Consider the following 18,184-nt stretch of genomic DNA (forward strand, 5'->3'; position numbering starts at 1 on the left):
GCTCGTTCACGCTGTACCTGGGCACCGCGGAGCAGCCAGCTCCCATCTAACCGGCGCTCGTGTTAGGAGCGCTGCCGTGTCTGGCCAGATTTGGTCCCAAACACGTGTGCTGCTGACAGCTCCGGCTTCCCTTGCAACGAGACGCTCGGATGGGAAGGGATCTCGGGAGGGAGAAAGCAAAATCCGAGGCAGGTTCCCAGTCCTGTGCATGGCGAAACGCAGCCTGCAGCCCGGCACGGGGCCGGGGAGACGAAGCAGCCCTGGCTCTTCCCTGAAAAGCTTCTCATTTTTTGAACTCCTTTGCTTTTTTCTTCTTTTTTTTTCCTTGAGAATACTTGAAAGACCACGTTTCTTCCCCCTCCACTTTTTCTAGCAGCTCTGCCTTACTCTACCCCCCCGGCCCTGTTACGCCGCCGTCCCCGTGCAATGCGGGAGGAGGAACGATGCCCAAGTTTGGCTTTTCTATTTCTTTGTGCAACTTTGCCAAAAGCAGGGGGGAGAATAAACTTGGTCTTTCAAGTATCAGGAGCGGTTTTGCTTTCGGGTGCCCGTGAGTACCCTTGGGAGTGGCCCCGCAGCAGGGCAGCAGCCCCAGCCCGGTGCCGGCTGCCCACGAGCGCCGGCGAGGACCGGTTCGTACAGGAAAGCCCATGAGAAGTTATTCCATCCAAGTCACTCTGTCGCTCGCCTCGTGCGCCCAGAGCCAGCCGGCGTGATTCTGCCTCCAAATTAATCTGTATGGTTGAGGGCACATCTTGTGAGATAAGTGTGTCATCTCGAGAGTATCTGAGAGGCGAGAGTGGCGGAGTGCTCCCTCGCCGAACGGCGATAGGACGCGCCGGCACCGCGTAGGCGCTGCCGCAGGGCTGCTCGCCGCAGCGGGAGGGAGGCTGGGGCTGCTTCGGCTGCGTTTTGGGCACCGGTTTGGTGGGAAACGTCTCCGATGTGCCATGTGTCCGGGCAGCAGCCGCGGGATGTGGTGCCAGCACTTTGCCACCGAGCGCTGCCGGTTCGGCAGGCTGGCGCTTGCATTTAAACAAATTTTGTTTTCTTCTCTGTTATAAAGCCTACCCTTAGCCCGGGGGAGTGGGGATTGCTGCTCTTTTTCTAGATCTGCAAACAGGCTGAAATAATAGCTCCGGGTGTACCCATTTATCTCGGTGTCTGGCTCGTCGTGCATCCCATCTCATCCCACTCTGTCACCCGGTCCTGTAATATCTCAGCATCTCCCTAAAGCAAAAGATGACAATAAAGTGTAAGTGGGGAGTGTTGGCTCTGGAGCATAATGATGGCAATTTAGATGCCAGCCATAATTTCCCCGCTGTTGCCCCAGGTAACAGGAGCCGTTGTCTCCTGTGGGAGCGCGGCCGAGCCGGGACGCAGTTACCTCCGCTCTCCCGGGTCTGATCACCGCCGTGGGTTTCTTTATCATTTATATTAAAAGGAAGGAAAGGGAAATATCCATAAATGAAGGAGTGAGCCCCAGGAGGGCCGGGCTGAGCCAGCTGGCACGGCTGCTGCTGCCTGGTCGCGACTGGGCCGGCACCGGTCCTTGACCAGCGGCATCGCTGGTGCCAGCCTGCACCGGCTCAAGGGGTGCGGGGGCTGGGGAAAGCGAGTGGTGGTTCTGCATGGGAATTTGCATACATTACCCACAATGCCTTGCCCTCCCCGGTCTGCCCGGCAGGCTGCGTGTGCCGGCTCGTCCTCCTGCCGCGTGCTCCGGCTCGCTGTAACCGTGTGGTGCCAGCGGCCTTTGCGGCACCCCCAGAAAGCCAGAAAAAAGCAGTTTTGAGAAGGAGCGAGTGTGGGGTTCGCAGCAGAGCTGGCCCTGCGCCGCGGGCACGGTGCCTGCCGGGGAACCGCCTGTGCCATGAAACCGCCGCTCGGTGAAACCCCTGCTCAGTGCTGCAAACCAGTGCCCGGTGCGGAGGCTCACAGCCCGTAGTTGCCAGGTTTTTAAGGATGAAAAAATAACGGAGACCCGGTCCTCAGGGTCCTTCCCCACCAGGGAAAAACATACTAATGATGAATCCATTAATGATTTACCGATGCCGGCGCGCGCTGTCCCTGCGGGCTGCACGGGACGCGGCTGGGGGTGACTCAGGGAGGCTGATGCCGAAGCCAAGCCGGGGCATGCCGGGCCGGCCCCGGTGACTAAGGAGGCAAAGGTGTGTCGGGAGAGGTTCGCGGGGGCATGTCGGAGCAGGCAGGGTCGGGCAGCCCGTGCACGCTGCCCTGTGCCGGCTGCTGCCGGGGAGGACGGGTGCCAAGGGGGCTCAGGGCTGCCGGGGGCCCTTGGTGCACACGCTGTGCTGAGCCGGTTGCATGTCCCACCACTGGCCCGGCAGCTCTCGGCTTGGTTCGGTCTCTCTGGTTCAGGTGGTGGGGACAGGTGGTGCTGCCTGTCCCCATTGCTGTCCCTGTCCCTGTCCCCATCCCTGCCATGCGGCTGCCGGCCACGGCTTCACCGGGGCTGTCAAACGGCATTAAGCCCAAACTAACCTCCCGTCTGTGGGAGCCGTCACCGTCATTCCAGATAACTGTAATCGAGCTGCTGAATATGTAGCTGGGCTCGGAGTTTTGTAGTTGAGATAAATATTGATATTAAAACTGTCAGGGCTGGCGAAGTGATGCTGACACCCGCTCCGCCGGTATCTCACCGCCTGACCCGTCAGCTCCCGCCGGCTGCGGCTCTGCCGGTGCTGGCTCCCACTGGCAGCCCCGGGGGGGCTCACCCTGTCCCACTGCTCCCCAAAGAGGGGGACTGTCCCAGAGCACCGGCCGGCTTGGTGGCTCACCGCTGCTGGCCAAAGCAAAGGGACGACCCCGCGCTCTCAGCCTCCAGGATGGGACCCACGGTCTCCAACCGAAAGAGCGCCCACGTCCCTCTCTCGCGTTTTGGCCAGCACCGGCATTGCCAGGTGATGCAGTTGCAGCCGGCACCGGTGCGCTCCTGGGGCTCCCTGGCTGGAAAACTCCCCGAGAGCTCGTGCTTGGTTGCTTGGGAAAAAAAGGGTCCCTGGGTGGGGGGCAGCGGGCGAGGGGTGCTGCAGCCCACGGGGTGGCACCCGCAGCCCGGCTGGCCCAGCGGAGCAGCGCCCGGCAGGCACGGGGCTCAGACATTTGGGAAATTCAAAAGGAAATATAATTCCACCGCCACCATCCCTGCCTTTTGGTTTGCTCCTGATGGATTTCGCTTGGTGCTGCGTTTCCCGCCCTGCCAGGCTGGCTGCTCAGCCGCTGGGGCGCGCAGCGAGGTGAGGACGGGCGGTGAGGGCTGGGCACGGACTTTCCCATCCCCAGGGAAAAGAAAAGGGGAAAAACATTATGGGCATCCCTAAACCACCTCTGTCCCCCCATCACTGCCCAGCCGGGCCGGGGGAGCCCTCGTGCCGGGAGCCCTGGCACCCACCGCCCTGTGCCGGGGCCCATCCCTCCTCTCGCCCCGCCGTGCTCCTGCTCGCTCCTTCTTTATTTTTTTAATTAGCTGATTCGCTATCTGGCGCCAAAGTGTGTTTCCAACCACCGCACTCAGGAAACCTCATTAACACAGATCAAAAGGAGCTTTTAATGATTTATAAAGGTGCAGCAGTTTGGAGAAATTAAATAATTTAGGTGGTGTGTGTACGATGGGTCCCTCAGGACCACATTACAGGCGTACCATGAGCCGCAGCCCAAGACGCGCTTCCCCGCTCTGCCCTGCCGTGGCGGCGCTGGGGATGCTGCCGGAGCGTGCACGGCGCTGCACGGCCCCACCGGGACCAGAGGCTCATCGCTGCCTCCGTTCTGTGGGGCTGGGAGAGACGAGACCGAGGATGGGGCGGCTCCTGCCGTAACCCCGAGCATCATCCCATTCCTGCAAGTGCCGGGGCTCGGCCAGGTTGGGATGCTGGGATGCTCCGGCACAGCCCGGCGGAGTTTTGGGAGGTGGCGGGTGCTGGTGCCACTGCTGGGGTGGCTGCGCTCGCTCTCCAGCCATGCAAAACATTTTACCAACATGGTGAAAATAAACCTCGGCACTGGCGGGGCGGTGGGATGGGGCGGGGGGACAGCCGACCCCGCTGGACCGATGCCGGATGGACCCAGGTGTCCAGGCGCATCCGGCTCCGGCGCCGTCCCCTCCCAGACCCCGCAAGTGGCTTTTGCTGCTTTTGCCCCAAGCACCGCGATGGCTTTTGAGCAGAGAAAATGAATCTGCCTCCAGGACACCGTGACCAACACGTGGCCAAAATCCCCCGACGGCCCCATCCGGCTCCCGCCGCTCGTGCCCAGTGCTGCCTTCAGCATCCCGCAGGACGGCGCTCCGCTCCGCAGCACGGCGGTGCCGGCTGTCCAAGGAGAAAGAGAAACAGATGGGAAAACCAGCTTAAACGTTCCCGGCGTGAAGTCCGTCGCTGGCTACGGACATGCCAGGAGCCAGCCGAGCAACAGGATTAATGGAGAAAAGAGCCGTAGCGCTGCTGAAAGGAGCGGGGCGGGCGCCTGCTCCCGCGGGGGCCATTCCCCGCCGCCCCCCAGCGCCGAGGAGCCGCTTTGTGCCCATTTCCCGCAGGGGGGGACGGGGACGGAGGCTGGCGGGGGGCTGGCGTTGGCCGCTCCGCGGCTGAATTTTCATCAGGTTGCGTTTAAAAGACAGCGAGAGGGCGGCGGGCGAGGTTGGGGGCTGGTTTCGGCGGGGGGAGGCTGCTGTGTTTTATTTTGCTCTGTAATAGGCTTATTACTCCTGATCACGCTGTGACTATTTGAATGAAGGAGATTTCAGGAGATGAAAGTGTAAGGGAAATTTTAAGTATCTCAGCGCCTGGCCCCGCAAAGACGGGTGCCCTTGGAGGTGGGTGACCCCCGCGCCCGGGACCCCGGCACCGGCAGCACCCTGCCCCAGTCCTCGCCTCGCTGCCCCCGCCGCCGCAAGCCCCTTCCTGCCCCTCGCTCCTCCGATGGTTACAAACCTCCTAATTTCCAGCCTCAATTTATTCATGGCCAGTTTATACCCATTTGTTTATGTGCCAGCACTGTTCTTCAGCTTAAATAGCTCTTTTCCATCCATAATATCTCCCCCCCCAGTATTTCAGCAACCGCAATCATATCTCTTTTCAAGCTGTTCAGGAAAGAAAAATCTGAATTATTTAACCCTTGGGACACTGGCTGGTCTTGCAGGGTGTAGCAAGACAGAGAGACAAATACGCTTTGTTCCCGCACCGGGTCGCTGCCCTTGTTTGGGAGTTTTGGAGGGAGCCACTGCTACCCAGAGGGGAAACTGAGGCACCGGCGGCAGTGGGGGGGACCGGGACCAGGGTTGGGGTGTCATGCCACCCAGAGCCGGGGCTGGGGGAGCCGCAGGGGTCTGGGCGCGGGCAGGGTTTGCTCTCCTGGTCGGCTCTGCCCTGCGGAGGCCAGGCTCTCGGGCTGAGGATGCCTCCGGCGCGGGTTTGCAACACGGGCTCTCGGAAGGGTTTTTCCCCTCCACGCTGAACATCCGAGAGGTGAAAACTTTGGAAGCCACCGGGCTCGTGGCACGGAGATGCCGCCCTGCGCGGCGCCGCACGAGGGTATGGGCAGGGTTTGGGTGCTGCCGCGGTGCAGGAGGAGGGGAGGGCGGCGGAGCCGCTTCATGAGCTCTGATATTTTATTCCAGGCAATTTCACTCCAATGGATTCCCGCTCTTGTCATGGAAAGGGGCAGGCACGTGACGGCACCGGGAATATTATCAATTAAATGCAAACCAAGATGGAGCCGGGGAGAGCGGGGCGGCTGCCAGCAGTGCTGGGCTTGGAGGCTGGCGGGTCCTGGTGCCAGGACCCGAGGGTGCTGGCGGGTGGGAGCGCGGCACAGCCGCCCGTGGCTCTGCGGTGCTGCCGTCTGGCGGGAGCCGTGGCCTCCCCGGGGAGGGTGTGCTGGCGAGGCCATGGGCTGTCCCCGGGGGGTTTCCTCCGCATGGCCACCAGAGCCCCCATGCGTGGGGGGCAGCGGAGCGGCCACGGGGCGAGCGAGCCCATTGAGCAGCCCGCCTGTCCCCTGCCCTGCCGGCAGAGCAGGCCCGGCTGTCAGGCAGCGCTAACAGTAACGAATGCCCCTAATGAAGCACCCAATTAGCCAGGATCCCAGCCTTAATGGTAGCTGACAGAGCTGAAAGCTGCGAGTAGTCAATTGTCAAGTGTAACATCCCGCCGGGGTGAGGCGGGGAGGCTGCTCCATCCGTCTCTGTCAGGGAAAAACAAAGCTCCCGCGTTAACCCCTTTGGGGGTGGGCGAGCTCTGTGCTCACCGGCGGGGCTCCGGCGGCCGTGGTGGACCATGGCATCAGCCCCAGCAATGGCATCAGCCCCGATCCATGGTATCGGCCCCAGTGATGGCATCAGCCCTGTCCCATGGCATCATCCCTGGTGACGGCATCGGCCCCGTCCCATGGCATCATCCTCGGTGACGGCAGCAGCCCCGTCCCATGGCATTGGCCCTGTTGCTGGTACAGGCTCCCCCGGGAGGCAGTCACGGCGCCGAGCCTGACAACATGCAAGAAGCATTTGGACAACGCCCTCAGACACATGGGGTGAATTTTGGGGCTGTCCTGTGCCGGGACAGGAGTTGGACTCAATGATCCTTGTGGGTCCCGTCCAGCTCAGGACATTCTGTGATTCTGTGATCCCATGGTGTGCGTCACCCTGGCCATGGCATCCGCCCGGCGTCTGTCCTAGAGGGGTGGAGGCTGCCCTGCACCCAGGACTGGGGTGACCCCCAGGCACCCCACCAGCCCCGTGCACCCCAACACCCTCTTTCATTTTTCCATGCGTTGCAGGGCATGAAGACAAGGCAGCCGAAGGCGCTGCCAGCCCTGCACATGGGGTGGGCTCCCACCCCCACGGGCAAAGCCCCCCGTCCCTGCTGAGCTCTCCGGCGCCGGGGCGGGGGCTGGCCGGCGAGCAGGGGGAGCCCCCAGCCTCTCCTGGCAAAGCCGTCCCGTGGCGAGGCATCGCTCCGTGCCGGACGCGTGCAGCTTGCGGCGGCGCAGCACGGAGGACGCCACTGTCGGCCGCCAGTCGGCTGCGGTGAGCCCCGGGGTGCAGCCCTGCCACCGGCACGTCCTCCGGAGCACACCCATGGTTTCTATTTTCCTGAGCGTTTAAGCACAAGCTGCTGAGGGGACGGTAATTACCCCGCAGCGGCTGGATGGAGAATCACCCGGCTGCCTCCCGCAGCCCCGGCACCACGGCGGGGGGATCTGCTCCGGCTCCGCAGCCGGGGGGACCTGGGGTCCCTGCTGCTGAGCGGGGCTGGTGCTGTGCATTCCCAGTTGGAGTAACAGCAACCTGGACTTGCTCAAAGCTGAGCTTTTCATTTGGCGTGAAAATGCTGTGAGTTGGCATCTGCTGGTGTGCCACAGCGGGGTCTCTCCTCTGGCTTACTGCAGTTCCCAGCGGACCCGGGGATTTGCCTTGTCCTTGCCCTGAGCCGGTGTCCCCATGTCTCAGGGACTCGAGGGCTCAGTGGAGGTGGGGACAGTGTTCCATGTCCCACCCGCCCTGGGCTGGCACCGGTAGGGAAGGGGAAGCCCCGAGACATGGGCGCAGGTCCGTGGGCATGGGGACTGCAAGCGTGCGCTGGCCGAAGCGGCGCATGCCCTGCGTGGAGCAAGGTGTGCCAGGCTGCGGCACGGCGTGCCGGGCACAGGGCTCTGCCCGGGCGCCGGCTGCAGCTCCCCGCGGCTCCTGGCTGTGGTTTGCAAAGCTGCAGCTCCTGCAAGCGCGCCGCTGCTCATCGGGAGCGCGCCGAATGCAGGGAGCAGGAGAGGGGCGGTGGCACCCAGCTCGGCCCCGGCCGCTCGCCCTTCCCTGCCCCGCTGAAAGGCGTATTTTATTTTTCCTATTTTGAAGCAGACGAATTAGCGATGTGCCTCATTTAGACAGTTCAAATCCCACTCATTTTAATTAGTGCGGCCTGGCAGCCCTGCTGCGGGTATTACACGGGGCGACAGCGCGCTTTCCAGGTGGCGGGTTTTTAAAATGCTGTTGACATTTTGCGAACTGAATGACTTAAACGATAACAAATTAACAGACGGCTCCGTGCGTGCGCGCAGGGCTGGCTCGGCGTGAGCCTCCACCACGCGCCTCTGTGAGCAAATTCGGTTATCTGAGTGTGTCCGAGCGCCGGTGCCGCTGCCTCTCCCCGTGCGCTTGGCTGCCCTGCGCCGAGGTGTGCCCCGCACCTCCGACGGGTGCTCGGGTCTCTGCGTGGCGCCGCTGCTTGGAGGTGGCTGTCGGAGTGGTGTGTGCTGGATCCATCCCTGCTGCTCTGGTGCTGGGGTCCTGGCGGCACCGCGGTGCCGGCTGCTCTGCCGGAGCTGGCTGCAGGTGGTTACTGCCGGAGGGACGGGGGCTCGGTGTGAGCGCTGGAGCACCTTGTTAGGCGGGCACGTCCTGCTGACCCCAGCTCCGGGCTGTCGGTGTGGTTATCAGCCTGAGGCTGCTGGAGGGACGTGAAGCCAAAGCCAGCCCGGATCAGGTGGTGGCAGCTCCGGTCCTTGCTGAGCGGAGGTCGGTAGCGGCTCCGGATGGCCGGTGCCTGGGATGGCACAGGATGAGGACAGAGCGGCTCCATGAGCCGCCATCCCTGCACCGGTCACTCTGCCCAGCCGTGGGGTGCCCCCTGCCTGGCACAGTGGCACGGACCCCGTCCCTGCAGCCCCCTCCCCGCATCCCCCTCCCGAGGGCATCCCCAGGGTGCCTCCCAGTAAGCCCCTTCCCTCCTCGATGGAGCCGCCTGTGCTGGGCTTTGCCCGCTGTGCCGGGGCAGCGGTGCCCGGTGCCGGGGCACAGCCACGCTCTTGCAGCGCTCGGCAGAGCTTCCGGGAGGGAATATTTGATCAGGCAGAAATGTAATATTTATAGGAGGGGGTGAATCAGCAGGGGGAAATGGAGACATAAATAAAGATTCGCCAGCAACAAAAAGCCGGGACAGAACTGAGACAAAGTCACCCTGTGCCTGGGGACGCGTGGCCCTGGGAGTGGCAGCGCCCCAGCCCCTGCCCGCTCGCCAAACGTGGGGTCCAGGCAGCCCTGGTGCCCCCCTGTGCTCGAGGGGACACGGGAGGGTCTGGGCTGCGGTGCGGGTGTCCCGCGATGGCAGACAGGGACATCCCCTGCCTGTCCCATCCCCCCGGGGGCTGTCTGTGCCGCGGTGGCTGCGCGGTGTGATGGCAGGGACGCCTGGTCCAGCCCTGTCCTGGACTCCGGCACAGCGTCCCCCGGGGCCAATTAATGCCTTGCGCCGTCCCCGACCCCGGCTCATCTATTTGAAGCCACCTGGGCACCATCTGCCACTCCCGGCCCCAGCACGGGGTCTGCGGGGAGGGGGACAGGGACAGGGATGGGGACGGGGCACCGACCATGCGGCCTGGTGTGGCGGGTGCCACCGTCCCCCAGCCAGCCCTGCTGGGGGCGGCCGGCCGGGGAGGCTGCACACACCTCCAAGGCTGGAGCCCCCCGCCCCACATCCAGCCCCCCAAAAGCTGATCTTAGCTTTAAACCCGACTTTGTGCCGTGTGACCCTGGAAGCGCTGGGCTGGGCTCACGGGTGGCGGGGACGGGGACGCCGAGGGGCATGGGGCGGGGGTGCCGGCTGGGCACGGGGGTCTCTCCCGTGCTCGGTGGGGCCGGGGGGAGCCCAGGACCCGCCGCAGGCTGGGGTGCACCATGCTGGGGGTCCCCAGCACCCGCCACCCCCCTGCAGAGCATGACCTGCCCCCGCCAGTGCCCGCCAGCGCCCGTCTCCGTCTGTGCCATTTAGCACAGCTAATCAGCTTTAATTCAGCAATTTGTCAGTCTGGAGAAGGCCCTCGGAGTTAGCTGATTTTTTTTTCCAAAAATATAATTATTATTATTATTCCCCTGATAAGCGTGAGCCCTCCTGTTACAATCGCCTTTGCTTGGGCTTTAATAACGATCATTAAAATAAATAATTTTTTAAAATAAAAGGCAGAGAGGAGAGTTTTGGGGTTTTTGTAAAAAATTTTTTATTGTTTTGTATGCGTTTGAAAATTGTTTCCCAGTAAATCCTGGCCCTTTGTATTAATTTTACATTTTAAAATGTTACCTTGCCAGGGGCAGGGTTGGCACAAGTGACTCGGGAAAGGAGAGAGAAGGAGAGAGAGAAAAACCCTTCTCCTTAATTGGTGCATTTCCCTGTGTGATCCGAGTGCTTATGAAGCAGGTAATGAGCTGGATGGGGCTGGATGCTGCCGCTCGGCTGCTCCGGCGGGGCTGGAGGACCAGCCCCCCCGCCTCCTGTCTTCGGTCCCCCCTTCCCTTTTTGGGGTGCCGGGTGCCTTTTGGGTCACCCTCCGCCACTGCTGGCGGTTCGCCGCCATCCCCGCCTGCCCTGTCGGCGCTCGGCCGCCCCAGGGATGCATGGGTGCATGCTCGTGGCGTCCCGTGTGATGAGTTTGAGCCAGCCTCAGCCCTGCTTGCAGCTGCTGGAGATTCAGGCGGGCGCAGGGGGTGTCGGGGAGCCCCGAGACGCTGCTTTGGGGGGCCGTGGCCACGATCCCCATCCCACCCAGGGCCACGCTGACCCCTCTGGCCACTGACCACCCCGGGGCCGAGCTGCAGGGATGCATGCGGAGCTGCTCCTCGGGGTCTGGGAGCTGTGGGGCGGCCCCCATCCCTGGCCATGCCGTGGCGCGGGGGTTTCTGCTGGCGGGAGGGCTGCGCCGCAGGAGCCTCAAATTAATTAGCAAAGAAAACGTGCTCAACATGCAAGGGGAAAAAAGCCAAGCTGCCAGGATGGCTCCTGGGGGAGCCGGTGAGTTTGGCCAGTGAGCTTCATCGGTCGCGGTGCCGGTAGTGCCGGGGGTCTGCAACATCCCCCCATGGGATGCAGTTTGGGGATGGGAGGTCACAGGGGTCGCCCCAAGGAGCCGGGGGGGGGCGGCTGCCAGGCGGGAGCTGCCGGTGTGCACCGCGGCGTTCTCCAGCACCGCTAATCCCTTAATCTCTCAGATAATCAGTGCCAGAAACGCAAATTACGCTGGGATTGCAGCGCACAGCTGCAGCGATGCCAACGCTTCGACGGCATCGCCGTGAATAATGATTTTTTTGTGACTTACTGCCAAATGGTGCCGGTTTATCGGGCGTAAAACAAAGAGGGTCTGGGTTAATCTTGCAGGTTAATGGGGTTGTGGGGTGGGCAGGGGGCTGGGGTGCCTGGGAGGGGGCGATGGGAGAGGAGAGCGGTGCGAGGCTGGGCTGGGCTGGATCAGGCCCTGGGTCACGGTCAAACCAGGGTTACGGCGTGCCCAGGGTCTCTGGCATCCTCACAGCAGGATCCGGTGAAACACGGTTCCCGGTGACACCGGCTTCTCCCGCAGGTTTCACCGCGGGGACTACACGGTGGAGGTGAGCATCAATGACTACCTGGACATCTACTGCCCGCACTACGAGGAGCCGCTGCCCGAGCGGATGGAGCACTACATCCTCTACATGGTCAACTACGAGGGGCACGCGTCCTGCGACCACCGGCAGAGGGGCTTCAAGCGCTGGGAGTGCAACCGGCCCGACTCCCCCAACGGGCCCCTCAAGTTCTCGGAGAAGTTCCAGCTCTTCACCCCCTTCTCGCTGGGCTTCGAGTTCAGACCCGGCCACGAGTACTACTACATCTGTGAGTAGGGGCCGCCGCGGGGACGGAGGGGAGGGGGTCTGGGGGGACCGGTGAGCGCAGCCCAGGGACGTCCCCCGCATCGCCCGGACCGGACCCGGACACTGAGCCATGGCTCCGTTTGCATTGGTGACCCAAAACGCCTCAAAGCCCCCAAACCCAGCCATGTCCTTGTGCCGGCAGCGCCGGCATGCCCGGCTCAAGGCAGAGATCCTGGCCAGCACACGCTTGGTGCTGAAAGCCCTCGCCGGGGCTCAGTCACAGCCGTGGGCATGGGGTGGCCACAAGAGCGACTGGGACTTTCCAGGGACGGCGGGATGATGGGGACACTGGTCTCAACCCCACGGGACCACCACCGGGCACCGGTAAAGGTGCTGCATGGAGCAGTGGCACAGCCCTGCCGGCCCCAGGCAGCGGCCCCGGGTGCTCCCACGCTCTCCCACGTATTCCCGCAGGCTGCCATGTGTTCCTGCGCTCTCCCGCACTCTCCCCTGTACTCCCCGGCTTTCCCAGGCCACGCTCCCCTTTCTCGCCCTAGGGATGAAGCCCACGCTGCCCGACCCGCGTCGGGGGAAACTTCTGCGGGCGCCTGGGTGCGGGTGGCAGGATCAGGGCCCCGGGACGGTGCGGATCGGGCCCCTCGTTGAATTTCTGCCTCCGGAGCGACCTGGCGCGGGGGCCAGGGCAGAGGAGGGGGAGAGGAGCCGGACCGGCTTCCTTGGGAGCCCACTGGAGCCATGGGAAAATAAGCTAATGGGGCTCGGATCAGGCGCTGGGAGTCTGGCAATCAAGAAAGAGTAAAAAAAAAGAAAAAAAAAAGAAACCGTGACCCCCAAGCACTCGACGGTGTCACAGGGAGACAGGGACGCCTCTCTTCTCGCGCAGGAGCCAGCCGGCATGCTTATCTTCCTTATTATTTCTCCCCCTTTTTCCTAAAGCATCTGTTTTCAGCCCACTTAATTTGTTCCTTTTATCTATATTAAATTACAGTTTTTTCCCCCCTCTCCCTCTCCCCTGTAAAATGTCACTCGTGAAATAACTGCATCTACAACTCTCTCTTCCCCCCCTCCCCGTTTTATTTTATTTTTTTTATTTTTAATGTCGTTAGGGAGAGATTACACAGAAGTAAATGGTGAAGCTGATCATTGCTAAACCGGTTAGAATTCATGTCATGCGGAACATTAGAAATTATGCCTCTTTGAGGAACCGTATTTAGCAGACATGAAAGAAAAGAAATTGCCTCCTCCTCGAGCTCGCAAATTGGAATGCCATTAACCTCGCAGGCACGGGGACGCGCTCGTGCTCCCCGCGCCGGGCCAAGGGCACCGGCTGGCCCTGGGGACGGAGCCGGCCGACGGAGCTGCTGCGGGATGCCCGCGCTGCGGCTCAGCTCGGCACGGCTCGGCACGGCTCGGCACGGCACGGCAGGTGCTGGCCACAGCTCGCGTGGCCTTCTCCTTCCCTGCGTGGGGTGAGCGCCAGGGAGGAAAAGAAAAGGGAAAGGGGGGAAAAAAAAAACCATGGAGGCTCTGCAGCATCGCCGGCGTCTCCCCAACATGGCGGTGCCCAGGGGCGCCGGGGCTGCGCCCGTTCCCGTGGGAGCGCCGGTGGCGTGGGCGAGATGCTGACCCGGGTGCAGGGGCTGGATGCGGCCGCCGAGGGGTCCGGGGCGCACGGCCGCCATCGCGGGGGGTGCTGGGGTGCACGCGGTGGGTGCTCAGCTCTGGGGTGCGGAGAGGGGCCGGGTGGGGGCCGGGAACCCGACCGAGCCAGCGGCCCCTTTGCAGCTGCTCCGTGGTTTTATTTGGTAAAAATAAATCAAGTGGGTCCTGGGGAGCAGCGGGGGTGGCCCCGTGTCACCATCCGCACCGGGGACCCGCCGTGTCCCTCCTTAAGCGCCGAGGGAGAGGGATGGTGGTGGCCCGGTGCCGCTGGAGGGGACTGCGCGTGCCTGGGCAGGGCTGGCCCCTTGCTGCTGCCTCTCCTGCGAGCAGCATCCCAATTCCCCTTCTTCCAGCTGAAATTAAACTTTATTGCGAATAATGCTCTCTCTCCTTCTTTAATTAAAAAAAAAAAGAGAAAATTAAATTCCTTTAAAAACATATATATAAAAATCACATTTTCTCATATTGAGAGGGGACTTTCACCAAGATAATTATTGCAATTACTCCCTTTCTCGCTCCCAATGAGTATTATTTTTATTCTGTGCCTTTATCCTCGTTTTGCCTGCTCAGGGAGAGCCGTGCAGCCCTGCCTGTGCGCTCGCAGCCCCCTGCATCACGGGCGACGGGACAAAAGCCACGCGAGCCATTGGCCCCCGTCCCCAAAGGGAAGCTGCAGCTGTGCTGGGACCATCAGGGGCCCGTTACTGGGCTCACCTGGGCGGGGGCTGCCAGCCCTCCCTCCCTCCCACTATAAATTTGGGCGGGGGGGTGGGCGAGGGCTCTGCTGTGCTGGGGATGCTGCAGGGCAGCTTGGCACCGTCCCGCTCCTCGGGGCTCCCCGCAGGATGTGGCCCCCCGGCTCTGGGGGGGGCTCTCCCTGGAGCAGGTGGGTGCTGGGCCCCCCAGTTTCCCTCTGCCCGAGGCGATGCCCCGGGAGCCTCCGCGGTGCAGCCTGCTGATCCACGTTTCAAGTTGCTTCGGGGTTTGTTTGAGGTGACCCCGGGAGGGGACGGGGACCCGGACCCCGCTCCTCCCTGTGGGCTGTTCCCCCGCCACGTCCCAGCGGGGCGCGGGCAGCCACAGCAGCCCCGGCACGGGCTCGGGGTTTGCCGTTGGAGCCAGGCCAGGCCAGGGCAGCCTCCGCGGTGGCTTCTAAGGTTTGGTGACGCCGTGTGGGGCTGCGCCCCTCCCGGCTCGGACCCCCCATCACTGGTCCTGTGCGGCAGGGTTGGATGCGGCTGCCCATCTCCCCACCGCGCCCCGGGCATCTTGGTGGTGCCGCAGGGGGTCACGGTGTGCGCGGACCCTCGAGGGGTCCCTGGGGCGGGTCCCTGCCCCGAGCCGGGCTCTGCTCCGTCCCCATGGTGGGGGCCGAGCCGGGCCCCCCCTCACTCGCCCCCTTCTCTCCCCTTTGCCTCTCCGCAGCCGCGTCCCCCCCGAACGCGGTGGACAGGCCCTGCCTGAAGCTGAAGGTGTACGTTCGGCCAACAAGTAAGTGAGCTGGGCTGGGGGGAGCGGCCCTGCCCCGCGGGGCGAGGGCGATGCTCTCGGTGGTCCCGGGCAAGTGGGGACCGTGGAGGGGGACAGGGTGCCCTGGGTCCCAGCTGGTGGCACCCGATGGGGCCGGTGCCTGCAGCCCCGCCAGAGCCGTCCCGGCAGCGGCTGCACCACGGCGGGCGCATCGCCTGCTTGATGGACGTTTGCCACTGAGTTTCGGATAGGGGAAAAAAAAATAATAATCATCTCTGCACAGTGGCTACTTTTCAGAATCAAATAACTCAGCCATTTAAAAAAACAAATTAATAATTTTCTTCTCCTGTTAACGTGTAATTAGCAAATGGCAGCAGCTCTCCCTGGGGAAGGGCTGAGTGCCTGCAAAATGTCACCATTTAAAAGGATGTCTTTCTTTTTTTTTATTTGCATGGCTTTAAAATAAAACCCAATATAATGAAACCATCTGTAAAAAATCATTCTGTTTTGCTCAGGACTAGGGCATAATAGGGGGGGAAAATCTCTCCCGATATTATTTTTCAGTATTTTAATAATACTGGGATTTTATTGCACTGATGCCTCGTGGAGAGGAAGGGCTGCCTTTGTGCTGCGAGGGGCAAGGGGCTTTGCCCCGGGGGCTGCGGGGGCTCCCCGAGCGCCGTCCTGGGCCGGGCACCCCGGGGCGAGTCCCCGAAACCTTCTCATTTCCAAGTGCCTGGCGTGGGGGGACCCCGCACAGGGCCCCTCCAGGAGCAGGGGCGAGGGGGCCGGGTGCGTTGGGGGACAGAGCATCCCCGGACAGCACCAGGCTCTGCTTTTCCTGGCTCCAGGTCCCTGAAAATCCTTAATCCTGTAACAAACATGAGCGAGCCGAGCCTGGGGAGCGCGTTAGCAGCTTCAGCCATCATTTAACTGCTCCTCGGCGCGCTCTGGGCTGCTGCCGGCCGGGATTTGGCTGCGGGTGCCCCTGCCCTGCGTGGGCTGGTCCAGCCCCAGCCCTGGCACCCGCCTCTGGCACAGGGGGCTGTCGGGGGGCTTGGGAGGGGCCGGGGTGAAACGCTGCCTAATCCCCTTTAGAGGGCAGGAGCCGGGGCACCCTGTGCCCTCGCCCACCCCCCAGCCCCGGAGGGCACCCACAGCGTCCCCATGCTGCCCACCCCCGTGGCACAGGGCTGCCGGAGCTGCACGTCGGTGTCGCTGCTTCAGGTCTGGCAGCGGCGCTTTCGGGGAAGCCAGGAGTCCCTGAGTCCTTTATTTTTTTTAAATCCCATTAATCTTGAGATGGTGCCAGGGTTTGGGGGGGGATCCTCGCCGCAGGGCTGCTGCTGCATCAGCAGCACCTGGACCCCAGCCCCCGGGGTGCTGAGCATCACCCCCCTTCTGCCAGGGCAGGATCTGCCCCGGAGCGCGGCCATCCCGCACGGCTCTGCTGCCGGCTGACGCTTCCCTCTCTTCCTCCCCTTCCGCAGACGATTCCCTCTACGAGTCTCCGGAGCCCATTTTCACCAGCAACAACTCCTGCTGCAGCCTCAGGGTCCCGCACGCCATGCTCGTGGTGGTGCCGGTCGTCTGGACGCTCCTGGCCTCGTAGCTCCAACGCCGACGTGCCGGGGAGCGGCTCCGTGGGGAAGGCGCAGCCCAGGGACGGATCCTGGCCACCCCGAATCACCTTCAAGCTGCGGCTCCTGCGGCAGCGGGACGGTGCCTGGAGAGGTCGTTGGCGCGGTGGGTTGGTGCTGCCGGCAAGAAGCTCGCCCGGATCCAAGTCCCCGGCCTTGCAGGGCCACCCGTGCCGGGGCATCGCGCCGGGAATGGTGAAGGGCTGCCCTGCGGGACGGATCCTGGCTGCGCACGCCGAAAGCTCCCGTCCCTGCGTTGCGGCTCACTTGGCGCCAGCCCTCCTGTCGGATGTTGCTTTTTACATTTCTAGACCAAATAGAGAGTCCTCGTTTGTTCGGTTCTTTTTTTTGTTTTTTTGGTTTTTTTTAAAGAAAAAAGATTTTTATTTTTATTTGTCAGGTTGTTTCAGCCCGGGCTTCCCCGTGTCAGACTGTCCCGCACGGGGCCAGGCTCAGCCCCCTACCGCAGAGCCCCTCGCCGGGGCGGCTGCAGCACCCTGCCTTCACCCGGCCGCAGGCAGAGCCACAGGCAGCACCGGGACGCCAGGAGAGACGGACACCAGCGATGGTGCCGATGGCTCCGTTGTCGCAGACTCCTTCCCAGCTGGGCTCTCGCTCCAGCAGCAGGACGTCGCGCTTCCCCTGCCACCCCCCTGCCACGGAGGTGCGGGGACGGGGGGCCTGGTCGGACCCGAGCCCCTGCTGAGCACCCGCTGGGGTGACCCTGTCCCCACCACTCGAGCCATGGATGTCACCGCTGTCCCCATGGGACCCCGGCGTGGCTCTGCAGGCAGCAGAGCAAACTGGACGCAGCTGAGGGGAGCCCCAGGGATGCCCGGCCGGCACGTGGAGCTCCAGGGATGCCCGGCCGGCACGTGGAGCTCCAGGGATGCCCGGCTGGCACGTGGAGCTCCGGGGATGCCTGGCAGGCACGTGGAGCACCGCCGGGCGCTGGGAGCCGGCGGGCCGGGCTCGCCCAGCAGCTGGGATCGCTCCACAGGCGTTCGGCTGGAGCTGGGGCTGGAGTCCCCGCCGGTGGCAGGGCTGATCTCACCGGGGCAGTAGGAGCGTGCCGGCCCTGGCGCTGCCCGCGGGGCAGGTTTTCCTCCTCCGCAGCCTTCTGCTCCACACTGCGTCCCCCCCCGATGCCTTGGGGGTGCGAGAGCCCCCCCCGGGGGGACCGGTGGCCGCGTGCGGGACCATCGCGGCGCTCCCCATGGTCGCCCCTTCATCCGTCCCCCAGCTGCTGCCGGTGTCCCCGGGGCTCCGGCGCTGGGCTTGGGGGACTTTTTCCTTATCCTTCTTTGCATTAATAAGAGAAACCCACCCAAAGCCCCGGTCCGAGGTGGGCCCTGATGCCAGGGGTGGCAGGTCCCCAAGGAGGGGTCCCCCCACAGCCCCGGGGCCCGACCCCTCCTCGCCTTAAATCTGGGGCTGTCCCACCCGGGGGGGTCCCGTGCCCATCCCGTGGAGCCCCCCCACCCCGGGGACTCGGTGGTGCCGGGGATGACGGCGATGGGCTCGGACCCGGCCGAAGCCCCTCCTGCGGGCGCCTTTCCGAGCGCACCCCAGAGCCTTCCCGTGGCGGGGGGCTGGCGGGGGCTCCCTCCCTGTACATACAGCGCTATACTGTGAGCGGTTTTTTTTATGTATTGTTGAGAATGAATTTTATGGAAGGGTTTATTTTATTTTTATTTTATTTTTATTTTTTAGACTAGGAAGCTGAAATCTCGCAATAAGCTCATCTCGACCATCCAAAAAA

The 18,184-nt window shown here is 63.1% G+C and overlaps 1 protein-coding gene across 1 annotated transcript in view; it reads left to right on the top strand.

Moving 5' to 3' along the window:
• EFNA2 (ephrin A2) overlaps positions 1-16,761 on the top strand; it is a 48,442-nt gene extending 31,681 nt beyond the window's left edge. Inside the window, exons 2-4 of the mRNA XM_087769628.1 lie at positions 11,362-11,651; positions 14,738-14,803; positions 16,273-16,761. Coding sequence (XP_087625754.1) covers positions 11,362-11,651; positions 14,738-14,803; positions 16,273-16,394 — 478 coding nt within the window. The 3' untranslated portion in view covers positions 16,395-16,761. The remainder of the gene's footprint in view (positions 1-11,361; positions 11,652-14,737; positions 14,804-16,272) is intronic.
• The last annotated feature ends 1,423 nt before the right edge of the window (positions 16,762-18,184 follow it).

This window comes from Nipponia nippon, unplaced genomic scaffold (assembly GCF_047370975.1).
Source record: "Nipponia nippon isolate SJK-2023a ecotype South Korea unplaced genomic scaffold, ASM4737097v1 scaffold_31, whole genome shotgun sequence".
NCBI lineage: Eukaryota > Metazoa > Chordata > Aves > Pelecaniformes > Threskiornithidae > Nipponia > Nipponia nippon.